The sequence below is a fragment of the Micropterus dolomieu genome, linkage group LG07, assembly GCF_021292245.1.
Source record: "Micropterus dolomieu isolate WLL.071019.BEF.003 ecotype Adirondacks linkage group LG07, ASM2129224v1, whole genome shotgun sequence".
In the NCBI taxonomy this organism is placed as follows: Eukaryota; Metazoa; Chordata; class Actinopteri; order Centrarchiformes; family Centrarchidae; genus Micropterus; species Micropterus dolomieu.
Window position 1 is genome coordinate 13,614,832 of NC_060156.1, and position 18,689 is coordinate 13,633,520.

The window sequence follows — 18,689 nt, forward strand, 5'->3', positions numbered from 1 at the left end:
AACCAATTGACAGCCATAGTCATACCGGGTTAAAAAAAGAGAATATTTTAAAACTATAAAAGTCATGCCAAAATGTCTATGTATCCTAATTATTTTCTGACTTGTAGTTTAATAACCATCCAAATTTACAATATGTTCTTTTCCAGATAGAAAAGCCGATTACCTGTACTGCCAATCAGAATGGCTCTCAAGCAGACTGCGAGCTGGGGAATCCTTTCAAGAGAGACTCAGAGGTGTGGACATTTCCATTCGGCCACTTAGTTGTTGTACTTCAAATGTAAGAGATGTTTTTCTTTTTTTTTGCTCCAGGCTACATTTTACATCATCCTGAGCACTGTGGGTGTGACTCTCGACACCACAGAGATTAATATTGACCTGCAGGTCCAAACGTAAGTACTGCTGCTCCTGCCTCACGTTCAATTCTGCACATGTAGGAAAATGGCTGCAATGTTACTTTTTCCTGTAATTTCAGATAAGTTGCCATTAAATAAAAGTATTGTAATATAGTGGCGTGTTTTTTTTTAAATTGCAGAACAAGTGTGCAAGAAAACATTTCCCCTGTTAAAGTAAAGGCTAAAGTAATCATTGAACTACCATTGTCAGTCACTGGGTAAGTGTGTTAAACTATTGTTTGATTACAGATAAATATACGCTGCCTCCAAGCTTACGTGAAATATAGATTTTTGCTTGTTCTCGACAGGGAAGCCAGCCCTAATCAGGTTTCTTTTGGAGGTGTCGTGAAAGGTGAGAGTGCCATGAAGACTGAAGAAGAAGTTGGAAGTTTGATTAAATATACGTTTAAAGTAAGTGTGATGGCAATTCGAGTTTTCAAAAAAACAGCTCAGGCAAACACTTGTCTTTCTGTGAATTTTATTCAAGTCCTGCAGAAGGACTCACAACAACATACATACGCCATATACATGTATGCTTGAATGAGTGAGGCGAGATGAATGAGCCTGTTATTTACCCAGCGTTAGGGTCAGTCATATCATTCCACAGAGACACGTTGTCCCTGAAGTCTGGATAACACAGAGAACAGAGATATTTCGACTGTTACTTTTACACAGATTCAGTGCCACATCACATGTGTCTCACTGCGTTCAGGGTTACATGCAATATGTTTGGAATTCCCATTACAGTAAGTTTATTCATCTGACCTCTGGATGTGATCATTAAAATACCGCTGCCATATCATTTGGTAGTCTTAGCATATGAAATAACCAAGTCGTACCATATTGATTTCTCCTTCAGATAAACAACTTGTGGAAGTCTTTGAAGTCTTCTGTCAAAGCCTCACTACATATTCAGTGGCCCAAATGGAACAAAGATGGGAAATGGCTTCTGTACCTGTTGAAGGTCACGGCTACAGGACAGCAGGACATCCTTTGCACCCCTGAGTTTGAAATCAACCCTCTCAAGCACATTCAGGTAGAATTTTTAAACCTCTATTTTCATGTACTTTAAAGTAAAATCAGACATCAGCCATTACAGGAAACCTTCACTGTTAAGTTCCACTTAATGAGAAGAAATGGATTTTCAGGAGTCCTCTGTGTCCAGGACGAAACGTGAAATCGGTGAAAGAAAACCTCGAGGCAAAAAGTTTTCACTGTCTGACAAAAAAAACGTTTTGGTGAGTCTTTGTATGTATAGTCTGACATCCGTTTACATAAAAGGTATAGATTGTTTTGATGTGCTTTGACTCTTTTTCCTTCACAGACATGTGACAATGAGATCAAATGTGTGGAGCTCAGGTGCCCCCTACAGGGCCTAGACGGTACAGCAGTTGAACTGAGATCTCGTCTCTGGAACTCAACCTTTATTGAGGTATCGTATTTAAAAAAAAATTCTCATCAGTGTTTCATGATATCTTGTGATTTGATATGTCTTACCTGAGCATCTGTTTTTGTTTTTACACAGGATTATGCTTCTCTTTCGCACATGTATATCGTTGTGAAGGCCTCGCTTGTCCTTCACACTCAGGCTAAAAACATGATCCTGAGAACTCCTGACACTGATGTAAGTAGCTCAGTAGCTACAACAAATTATTAACTGTCTCTCCTATCTTGTTTCCAACTCACCTGATCTCTTGATTTGGCCTCACTTTGATGTTTTATTACAGGTGACGGTGGCAGTGTCCCCAGAAAGTGCAGTGGCACAGCACAGTGGTGTTCCCTGGTGGATCATACTGGTGGCTGTTCTTGCAGGCATCTTGATTTTGGCTTTGCTGGTGTTTCTGCTCTGGAAGGTGAGTTCAGGGATATACCATCTTCATATCACCCATGTTTGGTAATGTAGGAGATGACATGGGATGAAAATATGAGATAAAACATAACCTTCATTGTCTGTGAAGATAGCTGAGTTTCCCTACCAGTCAGTCAGAACTGAAGAAGTCCTTTGGATGAGGGACGAAATGTCTTCCAGTATCTTCAACCAAGTCCAGTTGCCCTTGACTTTAACCTTCGTTGCATAACCTTCATTGAACCCTTTCGGAAAATTAGGTCAGAAAAGCTGTGGAGTGGGTACAGTAAATAATTTAATCACCTTGTTTGCTAGTTTTTATTGATATATTTCTTGTGCAGTCAAAATAAGCATTTTGAAGGCCTCACTTGGTGCTGTGGTAATCATTATTTTGACATTTCTAGACTAAACACTAATGTGATTAATTGGATATTTAAAAAAAATAGATTAGTCAATTTAACAATTTAAATGAAAAGTTGCAGTTGTGATTTTACATTATACAACAGACAAACAAAATATAGTTAGATCAATTATAAAAGGTAGAGTAAGTGAACAGATGCTTTGGATAATAAATAGTTTACTGTAAACCTATGAAAACACAAAGGCCTTTTTATAAGCAAGTAAATATTTCCTTGGAAATTTAACCAGTACTTAATGTTTCAAACTGTATTCAAGTTGCTTTAATTCAAATGGGAATTTTGATAACTAAAAATGGAGTTGGTTAAATTCAGACTCACACGTGAATGACCTTCAGTAAATGTCAAAGAGGAGGTGAATTCAAACCACATAGATTTAGATAGATGGCTGTTAAAGTAAATATTTTTGTGTCAGTGGTATTTAAAGGAATAATTTGACATTTTAGCAAATGTGTTTATTTGCTTTCTTGCTGAGAGTTAGATGAGAAGATACCACACTCATGCCAGTACATTAAATACAAAGCTACCGTTAGCTTAGCATAAAGACACAGGGAATCAGCTAGTATGGCCTTGTCAACAGTAACAAAATATGCCTACCACGGACCTCTAAAACTCACTAATTAACACTTTACACCTTGTTTAATCTGTACAAAAGTATAAAAATGACAATTCCACTTTATGGGGAGTCATGACACAGACAACTTCTTGGCTCTGACATAAGAGTGTTTGTTGAGCCTCTCATCTAACTCTCAGTGCATTTCCCAAAATATCAAACGATATTCCCTCAAATAAATTCACGTGATTCACGTGATTATGACTTTCCATATAAACCTGCTATCAAATGGCCGAAATGTGTACAGCTGTGTGAAATGAGTTTTGGTGATGCTTACTATTGTGTGAAAAGTAATGTCCAGAAAGTGTTTCGTTAATAAAATAGATTTTCTTTGGTGTTTTGCTGGAAGAAATCATAATGGCTGTTGACTATTCATACTTCACTCCTAACAACTCATCACCCTTCCTCCCCCTCAGTGTGGTTTCTTCAAGAGAGCAACAAAAGACCAATATGATGCTGCATATCACAAGGCAGAGATCCATGTTCAGCCCTCTGACAAAGACAAACTCTCTGCTGAGGCCTGATTTATACTCTCTGACCAGGGGTAAAAACAAGCTGTCAGCATGGAGTGTGATTACTGCAGCGATTAATGAACTCACTTTCCAGCCAAAATCAGCTGACTTCATGCAGAAAAATTCAATCACACGCACATTGTACTGAGATGAAGGGAAATTTACATTACACAAAAAACCTAAATGTAACATAAAGTAAATGATTTATTGATTGAAGTGTTCTGTGTAATAGCTGAAGTATTTAGGTTTCTGATATTTGTACAAAGTGTGTCTCTGAATTTTGCCCAAAAAAATCAATGCAGGCTTAATATTTTCCAGCTTAAACTCACTTTTGCAATCTTTCTGTGCCCTGCAGGTGCTTTTTCTGACACTGCTTTTGCTGCTTGGCTGTTTGAAATGTTCCATTAAAAACCGCAAAGCATGCTTAACATTCCTCTCCCCTTTACATTACATATTTACAGTGTGTGCATGAATATTGCTGACATTGATCGGTTTTTAAATAATGTGTTGTGTTTTTGAAATCCCCTCTCTCAGTGTGGATTCTTCAAACGCTCCAAACAAGATGACAGCGTCCCTCGTTACCACGCAGTGCGGATAAGAAAGGAAACTCCCGAGTATAAGGACGGGAAACTCAAGCTTGATCCTTCTGAAAAAAAGCAGTGGATGACGACTTGGATTGACAACGAAAGCTACTTGTGACTCGTATTTCTGTTAAATGATTTTCTCAAACAGGGATAGTCTGTTTTTTAAGTGTCAAGCCACAAACACACGGAGCTTTGTCTTTTGTTCATTTCAACATGATGCTCAGTGGTTTAAAAACAAATGTGCTGATCTTTCTACCTTGTCAGGAATAAGTTGGGCTCATGTATTTGAATTTCTACACTGTATAGATGATGAAATGTTTTTTGTAAGTTTTGTACATTTTGAATTACTTCCGCACAGTTTATTTATTTTTTGATAAAAAAAATGGTGCAGCCAAAGAGTTTTTCTTCTTATGTCTGCCCTGGGGCAGATCAACAGAGGGCAAAGTTTACTACTGTTTCTATGGAGTTGTCCTGTCTTATTAAAAGCTTAAAAGTCTATGCAGGTTAGGTACAACTAATTCAGTGTAAAACAGTATGAATGTAAATCATTATACACGTTTCACGTGTCTAGTTTCAGCGCTTTCCAACAAAAATGCTCCTGTCCTGTTTGGAATGACATTTAGGTACATTATCATATCACAATAATTAAAAAGTGTACAAATGACCACGACTGACTCTAAATGCCAGTTGAGGTCTTCCCCCCTCCACTTATGTTCAATTTCTCCTTCACCTCCTCTCACTATTGTGGCATTCAGGTAGCATCCACTGTATGTAGGTCATCACTGAAGTAGAAGACTAACTTTTTGTTCCCTGTGAGGAACCCAAAGGGAAGATGGTGAAAAGCAAATGAAATGTATGTTTTTATAGATTTAATACAAGGTAATTGTCTTGTTGAATTGTCAAGTATAATAAAAATACTTAAAAATTCATTGCCACTGTGGGCTTTCATTGCCATTAGTATATCATATCTAAAAGGAACGTTGCAACTGATGAACATTTTCACTCGCCATTAATCTTCCTAAATTATAGACCAAACAATCGATTAATTCTATATTATATGAACTCAGAAAATTGTAAAAAAAATGCTCTACACAATTTCCATAAGTCCAATGTGATGTTTTCAAATTATGTCTATCCTGAAAAACAGTCAAAACCCAAAAATATTCAGTTAGTGGTTCTCAAAGTGGGGTCCGGGGACCCCCAGGGCTCCTTGAGAAATTCCCAAAATAGGGAAAAATTTATTTTCATTATAATTCTATCCATAAGTAACACAATGACACAATATATGACTACTTGGTTCATACACTTTCTGTAATAAAATATCTAAAAGCAAAAATCCTATTAGATGGGGGACACAAGGACAAAATCTTTCCAAAGGGGAGTCTCACAACTGAGAAGCTGGAACTATCATGTATTGTTTTTTTTCCTACAACCCCCCCGACAATTATCAAAACAGTATTCATTTTCTGTCGATCGACCAAACAATTGTTTCAGCTCTATTATAAAAGCAAACATGAATCCCATCTGTCCATGTCCCTTGAGGAGACCGATTATAATGAGATATTATCAAAGCTTTGATAGAATTCAAATGTTATAGGGACACAAAGGTCTACATCTGTGACAACACTGCCACTGAAATAAATGGCAGTAAAGCGCATTTGCTGACAAAGAGAACAGTCTTAATCAAGAGATTTATTTAATCATACGACTTAGAACAAACATAGCATATAGATTGGAACATTATCATTTCCACTAGTCTATATAAAATCTATTGTGTTGAAAATATCAATCTGTATGCAGCCCAAACAACTCAAAAAAGCTGATGGGAAAAAGCAAGACAACAGGAATTGTGATGGGTGGCTTTGGTTTTGCATCCAAAAATATCTCGACCCCTTAAAGAGCCGTCTCTTTCCGACTACTGAAAACCCTTTTCCAAAATTAGCATTATGTCAGAATGTGTGTCAACATATTTGTCCCAGATCAGTCAAATGTTAAGCGAAAGGTTTTCTCCTGCTCCTTGCGCTGGTTGTCACACAACTTGGACACTTCCTCCACTCTTCTCTGCAGAAGAACCGAGTTCTGATCAATCCACTGAAGTGAATCCATGTGAGTGTTGAGAATTTTACAGATCTGCTGAAGCTGAGGAGACAAATAGAAAAAAAGAGAAGTTAATTTAATGTTCAACAATAAATGGCAAAGCACCAAATATGTGCTGAGGAAGGTTTAACTAAAGTTAGGTCTCATCTTACTGGGTCACTGGTATCTGCTGGGCCGCTGGATGTGTTCAGGTGCTCTATGATCTCCTTCAGGTCCTGCGACATCCTCTTCAGCTGTGCGTCCACGTTCTCCGCAAGCTTGTACGTTTTTTCACGTTCCTCGTCAGCATTCTGCATGTAGATGGTTCCGCTTTGCTCTTTCACTGACTCCTCAAGCGGGCAGAGTAAGTCCTCCAGCTCCTTCTGTTGGGACAGGATGAAATCCAGCTCCTGGTTTAGCCTCCTCTGATCCAGCTTCACTTTCTCCATCTCCTTATGCAGGGCTGTGATCTTCTCACCGTTCTCCACCAGCATGCGGTCCCAGGCATTCACCTGAGTCGCCTGCTGTAAGAAATGTCTCTCTTGGTCCTCAAGCTCAAGACTCCACTTGTTAATGAGACCCTCTAGCTGGGCATAGGTCATCACTGGCGGAGCAGTGGTTGTAGTGAGTGCTGTGACTGTAGCAGTGGTTGTGGCACTCGTGCCAGATGTAGGTCTGAGCCCCAGTGTAAAAGCTGTGGCAGCCCCTGTTGTAGCAGCTGCTGTTGTGGCGGCAGGGGCGGAGGTGGTGGTAGCTGCTCCCAGAGGTTTAAGCATGAAAGCCAGACCTCCACCAGCTGCTGTGGTTGATGCAGCAACAGTGCTCGCTGCTGAAGTTGGAGCTACACTCAAAGTAAAGCCTGTACCTGTTGCAGTAGCAGTAGGAGCAGCAGATGTAGGGATAGGTGCAGCAAAGAGAGACGGGCCTAAAGCGGAGACTGCCTGGGTCGATACAGGGGGAGCTGGGGTTGATGAGGGCTTAATCCCAAAGGCAAATCCTCCACCCTGACCTGTTGTGGCTGCAGGCGTGGAGGCTGGCTGGGCCAGGGTGCCCAGGGTGAGGTTGGAGGGAGCACTTGTGCCAAAGCTGAAGCCCCCTCCTGGGGCAGCAGCAGTAGCAGCCGGTGCAGCTGTGGTGGCCTGCACCTTGGTTGCTCCAAAGCTGAACCCTCCAAAAGAGAGGCCACCTGACCCTGTCATTGCTGTTGCAGCGGCTGTTGGTGCCGGTGCAGCTGTCTGTGGTGGTACTGTGGCTGCAAGTTGGGGTTGAGCTTGAGGAGTCCCAAAGCTAAAGCCCCCACCTGCAGGGGCGGCAGCGGTGGTCTGTGCAGGCAAACTCGTGCCCAGGGTGAAGCCTGACCCCGCAGCTGGAGCTGCCGTGGAGCCTAAAGTCAGCCCTGCTGTTGCTGTGGTTTGAGGGGCCGTACCCATGCCAAATGAGGTGGCGGGGGTCGGGGTCCCAAAAGAGAAGCCCCCTGCGGGTGCAGTGCTCTTTGCTGGGGTGCCAAAGCTGAAAGATCCGGTAGGGTTGGACGTGGCCTGAGGGGCAGAGCCGAACGTGAAGCCCCCTCCGGGAGCCGCCGGTGTGGAGCTTGTCATCCCAAAGCCAGTACCGGGGGTTGCGGCTGTGGTCTTCTGAGCTCCGAAAGCGAAGCCGGTGGAGGCTTGCCCAAAGTTGAATCCACTCATTTTCTTTCTCAGGAGGACAAATATAACGTTATTATTACTGTATCGAAAATAACTGCGTACAAAATGGTCACTTCCTCGATGAAGCTATTTGTGGCTTTTGGCGGGTCACAACTACGAGTTGGTTCAACTAAAGTTACCGAGGAAACAGTGTACGATCACCTTCCCGACGTTGGCGGTTAATAAAGTCAGTCACAGATTGGTTAACGTTACCTTGACCCAGATGGTGACCAAAAAACTAACAACACATTCTTCCAAAACGTGGCCCACTCCCTCCTATTTCTTCAAGCAGGCATCTCCGTAGTCGACTAAAGGAAATGACGACAGACAGTCATGCCCCAATATCTATGTCGTTTGCCCTGAGTTTTGTCTGACGGAACACAAACCCCGCCTCTCTTGCTGATTGACAGATCTTATACCCAACCACGGTCCTCAGCAAACCCAGACCGAGACCTGATTGGTACCGCTTTCTGCCTGAATAAGAAACCTCAGGGGAAATATCCCTAAAATTCTTTTCAGAGAGTACAGACTGAGCATACTAAAATAAAGCTATTCAACGTGCAGAACAAGAGTCGCTTACCTATTACCAACCAAATATTAAAATAACGAACTATTTCGCTCAAGCTCCTACAAAATGACATGGTTTTATACAATTATCTGATAAAATGGCTTGCTATCGATGTCAAACATTATAACACTGTTTAAAACGGTCTGCTTTCCCTTATTCTTCTATATTTTCTCTTTTGCTACCTTTTGTCCTATTTTATACCAACATGTAACTTTAACCTTTAATTTCACCCTTCATGTTCTACTGTTTAACAATACTACTATGACAAAGAAAATATGGCAGCATATTTTGATCAATAGGTTTGTTTCAGTTTGTTTTGAAAGTATCTTAACAAAGTTGAAAGGTACTTACGTTTCTTCTCTTGACTCGTTGTGACTCTCGGGATTAGCTGACGCTAGCTGCGCACTGAGTACCCGCACAGCCTTCTTGCAGTGTTGACATTTCCACTAGTAAGGGTTCAGCTATGAGCAATTGAAGTAATATTTACAGTATCGGTGACTATGGATACACACTTCACCAAATCACTCAATAATATAACAGTAATTTCACGAGTGTGTTTGCGGGCTGCTGTAGTTAGCGTGGACGCTAATGTCAACATAGATTAGCTAAACGTTAAGGTAACTGCGTGGCAGTGCGGTGGATACCACCTGTTAATCAATCATCATTAGCACTATTTCTGTCTTTGACATCAACGAAACAACATCGTCCGCCGGGGGAACTGGGCCTGTCAGAATGAGGATTTTAAGGTTTCTGAGGAGCAGCGTGTCCATAGGGAAGGACATTGACTATTATTCAAAATTTTCACCCTCTCCTCTTTCAATGAAGCAGTTTCTGGATTTTGGTAAGAGGTGGTACACTTGCTTTAAAGTGTCTTTATGCCTACATTTGCAGAATTTAAGTCAGTAGATCCCGACTTTTTGTTTTGCTTGTGATTCCTTAATGAAAGGCGCTTGTTCCTGCTCTCTTCACAGATGCACATCCATGAGTTGTGAGAAGTTAAAACAAATAATGCATGTCCTTTCTCACATTGTTTATTTGACAAAATGTTCGAAGCCTGGGGAGATAAAACCAGTCAGTATTTCAGAAGGAGAATTAAAAGATTAGAAACAAGTCCCAAAAGACATTGCTTTAAAAAAAATGAAATCCTGGTAATCATCTGGCAACCCCTTAAATGTAACTCGTGTGACCCCTTGTGGAGCCCAGATTCCCAGACTGGTACTACTGAATTAAGGCATCTCTTCAGCCTGATAAGACAATGTTTCATTCAGGCATTAAGGTTTTAACTTGCCATTTGAAAGTTTCCCATCATTTCAGTTTATATTGTGCTTAGTGGTGCATCTAACTAAACAAATCTGCAGTTTATCAAACTACCAATACTAACTGTTATAAAGGAACTCGGAGCCCAGGGGATCTGGGGCAGTTGTGCATTTCACCCGCTTTGTGGTCACAGTCAGAATGTACAGATGGGGAGTATGGTCAGTGTAGAGCAGAAAAATTAAACATTATAAATATAAGTGTGATAGTGCCTATGGAAGGGTACATTTAAAATGTGCTAATATATATTTATGCACATGGAAGTGCATATTGTAGCCTTGGTGGCAGCTAGGGGTGAAGGATATGGAAAGAATCTTTTATCATGTATTTTATATCACAATATTGATATACTGTATAACATGAGTTGGGGCTCATTATTTTGCTACGTAACCTACAATGGCCTATTAGTAGCTACAACAGTAGAAACTGTGTGACTGACTGTTACGGTAAGTAAGTACAATTTTATTCATATAGCACCTTTCAAAACCTAGGTTACAAAGTGCTTTACAGAAGGATAGAAGGTTAAAAGAAACTGAACAGTAGACATAGCACAATAAAAACAAAAACATCATAGATAAATGTATATTCATTGCATTAAAGTGTCATCATCCAACCCATTCAATGAGCAGCACAGGCTGAAAACACAACAGCATCAGTGATAAATCAGTTTTGCCTCCCATACTATTTTTGATAATGTTTCTGTGTGCATTTACTCCCTTCAGGCTCAGAAAATGCATGTGAGAAAACATCATTTGCCTTCCTCAGACAGGAGTTGCCAGTGAGGTTGGCAAACATCATGAAAGAGATCAACTTGTTGCCAGACAACTTACTGAGGACTCCTTCAGTCCGGCTGGTCCAGGGCTGGTATGCAGGTTTTGTGCTTTTTCTTAGTTATCTCTTAAATTATGCCAATACTGGTTCCTGCAAATCGACAGTGGTGGTTTGTTCATGTGCAGGTACATGCAAAGTTTTCAGGAGATTCTTGAGTTCAGAGACAAAAATGCAGATGATGAGAAAGTCACATATGAGTAAGTACATCTAAACACACACTGTGGTTTATTTCTTGTATTTGTGATGTTTTATTCAGTGAAATAGCTCATCTTATTCTGTGGGTTTTTTTTTTTTTTCATACCTTTTCGTAATCGTCATGTCTTTATTTAGCTTCACAGATGCGGTAATAAAAATCAGAAATCGGCACAATGATGTCATTCCCACCATGGCTCAGGGAGTTGTGGAGTACAAGGAGACCTATGGTACAGACCCGGTTGTCAGCCAAAATGTTCAGTATTTTCTAGATCGTTTCTACATGAGCAGGATATCCATCAGGATGCTGCTCAACCAGCACAGTGAGTAGCTGCTCCTCTCCTTAATAATTTTTCTGTCATGAATAATACGTGTTAACAGTGCATTGTAGTTGTTTGGATATCAGCACAGTGCTCATTCTGCGGTGATATTATGGTGTTTCAGTGTAGCTTTGTCACAAAAGAGCCACTGACTCATTGTCTTGATGTGAGGGGCGAGATGGAGGGACATTTCAAGCGTCTTGTGTGTCAGGATTTTGGGTTAAGAGGGGGGGGAAGCAAACAATTTAAAAGACAAAGAATCATTGGAGGTAGCAGCAGCAGGATACAACATCAGATTTAAAGGCCTTAGTACAACTTGTGGTTTTGGATTGACAATTGTGACGATTTTGCCGACTAAATATAACTTGCGTCTGACACTGAACAGATATTTCGGACTAAATTCTGCCAATCTGACTGCTGCTGTGAGTCAGGTGTACAGTCAATGAAAATGGGGCTTGACATGAAGCATAACACAGTGGCCGACACAATGTTGTAAGAACCATTTTTAGAATCAAGTCAATAAGAAAAACAGCCAGAGCTATGACCAAATCTTCTCTCTCCTCAAACATGAGAGTAAGATTAGTAGATTGTCAGAAAATTAATTGGCAACAATTTAAAAAGAGTGGGGAAAAAAACATTACCTAACATTACCTGGTTCCAGCTACTCAGTTGTGAGCATTTGCTGCTTTTGTCTTGTGTGACAGTAATTTGAACATCGTTGGGTTTTTGACCGTTGGTCAGAAGAAGAAAGACATTTGAAGTCTTCACTGTGGGAAATTTTGACAATTTCTGACACTTTTTTTAATTGGGAGGGAAATTTATGTTCACAAATGTCTATTTTGCATGTCACTGCTGTAGTGCATGCTCACATCCCTGTGTGTTTTTGTTCCAGCTCTCCTCTTTGGTGGAAAGGTGAAGGTGAACCCAGCACATCCCAAACAAATCGGCAGTATTGATCCACACTGTCGTGTCAGCGAGGTTATCAGAGGTGAGAATATCTCTTTAAGAAACAGCAACATGCTGTGACAGTGCTCAAATATGTCGTCGTTCAAGTATCAAGTGTTGTTTTTGTCCTCCTCAAAAAAACCCTCTTCCTTGTAGATGCCTACGAAAATGCACGAAACCTTTGTGACCGGTACTACATGAACTCTCCTGAGCTGGTACTAGAGGAGTTCCACGGTAATTTTTGGATATTAGTAAAAAAAAAAAAAAAAAAAAAGATGTAAAGTGACACAGACACTTTAGTTGTGTACATTGTAAGGGCAGAAAATTGTTTTATTCTTTACTTATAATCCTTTATGCAAGTACTTATAAGAGTGCTATTTTTCTCCTTTTATTACGTCTTATATATTGTTCTTGTTATTCCAGTTTGTCCACATGTGTGGGATTTAGGTCAGGGATGTGGGGTTGTTGATTGTTTTCCTCACTAGCTGTTCTTCTCCTTCCTTGACTGGGACCAGTCAAGGATCTTTTGTTCCCCAAAACATAGATGCTCAGACTGTGTAAATGATCACATGCAGCCATTTGATTCGGGCCAGACGTTAGTGACAGTCTTAGGAGACAGAATCTCTGGTCCAGCTGATTTCGTTGTAGTACTTCTCTTTTGTTAAATAAATTCTTCAAAGACAACAGTTCGTTATAACTCAATTATTTGCTCAAACTCTTACCAGGAATATAATTTCCACGACATTTGTTTTTATGTCACATTTATTGCAGTAATAAATAAATAAATATGAATTGTTTGATTCAACCATATCTGATGAAATTTAGTCTAATCTTTGATCTGTTTGTCCTGACAGTCGAGGAGCAGAGAAAGCCCATCACAGTGGTTTACGTTCCATCTCATTTGTATCATATGGTGTTTGAACTTTTTAAGGTAGGATTTGCTCGGGGCAGCTGATGCCGTTTAAAATTTTCATATGTTGCCTTTCTCTTTTGTTTAACTCTTGTGAACTTTTGTCGTTGCAGAACGCCATGCGGGCCACCATGGAGTTGTACGGTGATGCCATGGAGTATCCTCCTATTCATGCACAGGTCGCTCTGGGAAGTGAAGATATGACAGTCAAGGTAACGCTGTTGCGTTCACGAAACGTTCTTTTTCTTTTCACTGTTCTTTTTTTTTTACCAAAACTTACCAGGGTAAACTCCTGTCTGGCTGCAAAAAATATATAAAATGTTAAAGCAGCAGGTTTGGAAATGATCTACCATGAGGTATGGTTCATGACCATATGATGTTCTTCAGGTGAGCGATCGTGGAGGAGGCGTGCCGCTGCGCAAGATTGACAGGTTGTTTACCTACACGTATTCCACAGCTCCTCGACCCAGCATCGACGGTCGCGCTGCTCCTCTGGTTAGTATTCCTGATAGATTGATAGAATGTTTTATAGTACAGAAAGAAAAGTGTGCAGACTTCCCCCATAAGTTTATAAAACTTTGAAATATACAAGACTTTTTGGAATTTTTTGATTTAACTTTTAGTAAGGATTTTTAAAATCTCGCTTGTGTGTCCCGTTGCAGTCCCAAGTCAATGTCCCTGTACTATCTTACCAGAGCTTTCAACCACGTTACAGTCCTCACAAGGTCATTTTTGACATTTTGAAATAGGTGGAAAAAAAAATCCCAACCGATCCACATACTCACTTTTTCCCCACAGCTTTCAAATGTACCACATGGCCTTCCTATTGTAACATGGCTTCAAAGAGAGAGAGAAATATTTCTGATATATATTACATTACAGCCAAACATCAGTGTACAGTATGATCATTTTGTTCCAGTGTCAGACTAACTTCTAAACAATGACACACATGAATGTTGTAGTGTCTTGCTGTTAGCCATAAAAGTGCTGCTGTTTTAGATTTTGGGTGGTTTAGTTGTGTTGGTGGTGAAGGAATGAACTCTGCTTTATTACGATCTAGGCTGGTTATGGGTACGGCCTGCCCATCTCCCGACTGTACGCCCGCTACTTTCAAGGGGACCTTAAGCTGTACTCTCTGGAAGGTTATGGAACCGACGCTGTGATTTACATTCGGGTAATTGAGTTTTGACTGTGTGTGTGTGTGTGTGTGTGTGTGTGTGTGTGTGTGTATGTGTGTGTGTGTCAACACATGCATGTTTAAGTTCCGTTTTAACTTCTCTTCTCTGAATCTTATCAGGCCCTCTCCACAGAATCCATCGAGAGGCTCCCCGTGTACAACAAGTCAGCCTGGAAGCATTACAAGACGATCCATGAGGCAGACGACTGGTGTGTCCCCAGTAAAGAACCCAAAGACATGACAACATTTCGCAGTTTCTAGATCCAAATGGCCGCTCGTTCCTGTAGCAAAGTGTGCAAGAAGAGTTTTCTGTAAATGAATGGTGGTGGGCGTGTGCGCATGAAATGGTATTTAATCAGTTCAGATGTCTTTTTATAGAAGGAAAAGGAATAATAGAAAAGGGTTTTAGTGCCATATATTTCATATAGAACAATAGTTTAATGGAGTGCAGCAGCTGTCAATGAAATAAAAACATTTTTCCCACTAATGCTGACGGACTGGCACTAACCAGGTTTCTGGAAGGCCACATTGCTCTTGAAAGTAAAGCCTGACTACTATTGGATTTTTGAGGCTGATACTATTTGAGTTTTAAAAACAACATATTGGCCAATATTAGCTTTTTATTTTAACATAATCGCATGACAAACATGGCATTTCTGTACTGCAATTTGTTCTTTATCAACTAGCACATATATACAGATGTGTGATGAACAAAAATCAGCTGATGTATTATTAAAATTATGATTTTTTTTATGCTTTAAAGAACAACAAATTAGATTCTATGTAACCAGGTCTCAGCATAGGAACTCTATAAACGTCACCAACTGAAAGTACCTGCATGGTTAGATACTGCCAGGGGAAAAATGTTTTTGTAATTTAGGTGAACTCATCCTTTAAGGTATGAACTGTACTGACAAACTTTCTTTACAGTTAGTCGTTGCAGTTTGTTGTCCTGGTTTGAGTCTTAAACGCTTAGCTGCTTTTATTCCACTGATAGTTGGAACTGTTACCGTCTGTGTGTTGAGTTTATTCAGCTCTGTGCGTCTCTTCTGCCAAGTGTGAAATTGGACGCAAGGAAAACTTGTTAGTTGCTGATTGGTTTCAAATCTGTTGGAAGTTTCTGCTGAAAATTTTTTTATGAATAAAATGTTTCAGGGCATTTCTTCTCCAGCTGGACGAAGTTTACAAACAATATGATCAAAAAAAGTGTTTGCCATCTGTATTTGTATAATTCAGCTTGTGAAATGTTTTATTGGGTTTGCAACATATTTTGTATTTATTTTCAGTTAATTTTCAAATAAGGTATTGCAAATATGAAACTAGATGAGTCTTATGTTTTCTCATGAGGGGTGGATCACTTACAGCATGAGTTCAAAATACAGTATTTGGGATGGTGTTGGTGTTAAATAAGCTATCATTCATATTCTCCATGATGCACTGAAGCTGTTACACTATCATGTTCAGTAAGAAATAAATATTTAAAATATTATGTGTCATATCTATAAGTAAAGTACAGGTGCTTGGTGAAACGGATCAGTACTTGGTGTCACTAGATATACCATGTTTGGTTTAAACAGTGCAGCATCACCTTTTTGGCTGTGCAATCTAATTTTCAAAAATACAGTGACTGCTGTTCCAAGTTCAGGGAATATTACAATGCAGTATGTATCCAATGTGATAGATCATTGGAGGAAATGTTTGAATTAATTATTGCAAATGATTGAGCGTCTACCATATCAGCTTCAGACCACCAGGCCACTGTTTTGAGATTTCATTACAAAGTGGAATTTACACTGGCCAATGATACTGAAAGTGTTTGTGGCATATTGTTGGAGTCCACTGTGCAAAAAAGATGCAGAAATAGTTTTACTGCTTATCTGATGACAAACTAAATTATTGCACACAAATGAACTGCTACCTGACAGATGCCTTGCAGGGATGTTCTATTGTATTGTTAACAATGTTCTACAGTACAATAGAACAACCCTGCAGTTAATACAACCTCACTTAAACGTGTTGATCTTCTGTTGAGACTACTTTAGGTGCTGGTCTGACTCAGGTCTTGGGTGCATTCAGTTTAAGTCAGAAGTTTACATACACTTAGTTGATGTCATTAAAACATATTTTTTAACTACTCCACAGATTCACAGAAAATTCAAGAAAATTATGTCATAGCTTTAGAAGCTTCTGATAGGCTAAGTGACATAATTTGAGTGACCTGTAGGCATACCCGTGGATGCATTTAAGGCATACCTACTACTCCACAAGTCTGGTGCATCCTTCGGAGCAATTTCCAAAAGGAAAAAAAAGGTGCCATGTTCATCTGTACAAACAATAGTATGCAAGTTGTTTTTAACACAATAGGACCAATCGAGCCGGTTCCTGTCTTACAACCGATTTTGCATGAGAATGAACAAATTACATGTATACTAATCATTTATACTAATTACTTTGACTAATTGAAAGTACGTGTGTATAGAGTTGTGTTAATATTAACCATACCATTTAATTTTCATTAGTAGCTGGAGAGTTATTCTTGACATATCACACATTTTAACCATCAGTGTGACATAATATTTCAATGCATTGCAGATGAAGAATCTAACCTATATTTACTTCTTGCAACAAATTAGAAAGTAACTGACAAGCAGAAGTGGTGACCCCCATCTGATGGGGTTTTGGCTTTTGATGTTTAATTACAGAAAGTGTATGAAACCCATGGGCAAAAAAGTCAGACATTCTGTCACTTATGGATGGAAATACAGTGAAAATAATAATAGTCTTATGAAACAGCTTGGCCATAATGACCATCGTTATGTCTGAAGGAAAAAAGGTGAGGCTAGCAAGCCAATCAGCACCATCCCGACAGTGAAGCACGGGGCTGGCAGCATCATGTTGTGGGGCTGCTTTGCTGCAAGAGACTGGAGCACTTATAGATGGCTGAAGCAACATCAGCTAGGAAGTTAAAGCTTGGTCGCATATTGGTCTTCCAAACAGACCCCAATTATACTTCCAAAGTTTAAGAACAACAAAGTCAAGGAATTAGAGTACCATCAGAAAGCGCTGACCTCAGTCTAACTGAAAACTTGAGGGCAAAACTAAAAAAGCGTGTGTGAGCAAGGAAGCCTACAAACCTGATTTCTTGTGAGAAGCTCATGGAAGGCTAACTGAAACGTTTGACCCAAGTTAAACTATGTAAAGGCAATGGTTCCAAATACTAAGGCCCAATCCCAATGTCTAACCTCACAGACTCAGACTTTGAGGCGCGCTACTGGGAAGTCCGTGAGGGTTTAGGGATGTCCCACTGTCAAATTGTCAAGTGCGTGAGGGTTCTCTCATGGACATTTTCAGCCCTTTTTAGATCCTTTTCCTAAGTCCACATTTCTGCAGACTTTGGCTGAGGGAATTGCCCACAGTTCATAGCGGTATGACGTGAAACACGGGGGTGACCAGGGGAAGCCCGGAGGGGAGAGAAAAATCATGGCAAATCAGCCTTATAAGAGAAGAAGAAGAAAAACGGTAAACAAACAAGCATCGACACCAATGCTGATGTTAAAATTGTTGAAAGTTTTCTTAACTTAAGATGGAACATAGATCACATGAAGTCAGATGAATGCAATCACCTTATTACAAACTATTTATTTTAGTTTTTGCTTAGTGATGTTGTTTTGATCAACAATAGTGTATTGATTATTGACAAATATATATTGACATTTATCTCTCCTCCACTCTGTAGGGCAAGAGCTTGCAGGACTTAAAAATCAGGCAAACACTTAAAATAAAAAGTGTGCAAAGGGTTTCAGCGTCATCAAGGTAACGTGATAAAGTGACAAAGTGCTGTCCCATTCCCCTTTACAGCATTTTGAGCCCTTGCAACCTCTTGCACCCAATCACTTTCCAAGTGACGTCAGTAAAATCTGTGAGGGTTCAGGGCTTAGGGCTTACGGGTGTGTGTAAACTTCTTTTTTTTTTTTTTTATTGTTTTTATTGTTATAACACATTAACATACAACACTCTCGTATGGGGAACAAAAATTAGATCACTTGGTACAAATCAAAAACCAGTCTTACAAACACAGGAAATAAATGAAAATAAATAAACAGAAAGGAGAATGGGGGTACCAGTTAGTGAAAAGGCTATAGAAAACAAAATAAGGTCTCATTTCGGTGCAGCAATATGGGGAGATTGTTAGAACAGTAATTGCTTGGATATATCTCTATACATCTTTCTTGCAATTATACTAGATTTAACATTCTTCAGTGATGAAAAGAACAACTTAAAATTATTTATGAACCACAAAAAAGAAGG

At 39.8% G+C, this 18,689-nt stretch overlaps 3 protein-coding genes across 5 annotated transcripts in view; 2 read left to right on the forward strand and 1 right to left on the reverse strand.

The window, feature by feature from the left end:
- Positions 1-5,292, forward strand: part of itga6a (integrin, alpha 6a) — a 24,340-nt gene extending 19,048 nt beyond the window's left edge. The window contains exons 25-26 of one of the 2 annotated variants that reach the window (XM_046053102.1): positions 3,684-3,811; positions 4,314-4,452. In XM_046053102.1, the coding sequence (XP_045909058.1) occupies positions 3,684-3,791 (108 nt within the window). In that variant the 3' untranslated portion in view covers positions 3,792-3,811; positions 4,314-4,452. Of the gene's footprint in view, positions 1-3,683; positions 3,812-4,313 lie in introns of both variants that reach the window. The other variant, XM_046053101.1, reaches the window with a different exon arrangement.
- A 745-nt stretch (positions 5,293-6,037) lies between these two features.
- On the reverse strand, positions 6,038-9,351 carry nup62l (nucleoporin 62 like). Of its 2 annotated transcripts, none has more exons than XM_046053103.1 (3): positions 9,044-9,351; positions 6,613-8,130; positions 6,038-6,502 (listed from the first exon to the last, which is right to left on the reverse strand). In XM_046053103.1, the coding sequence occupies exons 2-3, from the start codon at positions 8,125-8,127 to the stop codon at positions 6,344-6,346; spliced, it is 1,674 nt and encodes a 557-aa protein (XP_045909059.1). In that variant the 5' UTR covers positions 8,128-8,130; positions 9,044-9,351; the 3' UTR covers positions 6,038-6,343. The 2 variants fall into 2 exon arrangements, with proteins under 2 accessions (XP_045909059.1, XP_045909060.1); XM_046053104.1 differs by lacking the exon at positions 9,044-9,351 and adding an exon at positions 8,338-8,466.
- On the forward strand, positions 9,096-15,868 carry pdk1 (pyruvate dehydrogenase kinase, isozyme 1). The gene is made up of 11 exons (XM_046053105.1): positions 9,096-9,533; positions 10,729-10,870; positions 10,963-11,034; positions 11,168-11,352; positions 12,242-12,337; positions 12,451-12,528; positions 13,149-13,225; positions 13,318-13,416; positions 13,592-13,699; positions 14,265-14,378; positions 14,502-15,868. Exons 1-11 carry the CDS (start codon positions 9,425-9,427, stop codon positions 14,640-14,642), a joined length of 1,221 nt encoding a protein of 406 aa, XP_045909061.1. The 5' UTR covers positions 9,096-9,424; the 3' UTR covers positions 14,643-15,868.
- Positions 15,869-18,689: the final 2,821 nt, after the last annotated feature.

Coding starts and splice junctions, on each gene's coding strand:
- nup62l (XM_046053103.1), bottom strand. CDS start 8,127: ATGAGTGGATTCAACTTTGGGCAAGCCTCCACCGGCTTCGCTTTCGGA. Junction 6,503..6,612: donor CAGCAGATACCAGTGACCCA/GTAAGATGAGAC, acceptor TTGTCTCCTCAG/CTTCAGCAGATCTGTAAAAT.
- pdk1 (XM_046053105.1), top strand. CDS start 9,425: ATGAGGATTTTAAGGTTTCTGAGGAGCAGCGTGTCCATAGGGAAGGAC. Junction 11,353..12,241: donor GATGCTGCTCAACCAGCACA/GTGAGTAGCTGC, acceptor TTTTTGTTCCAG/CTCTCCTCTTTGGTGGAAAG. Junction 13,226..13,317: donor TGGTGTTTGAACTTTTTAAG/GTAGGATTTGCT, acceptor TTGTCGTTGCAG/AACGCCATGCGGGCCACCAT.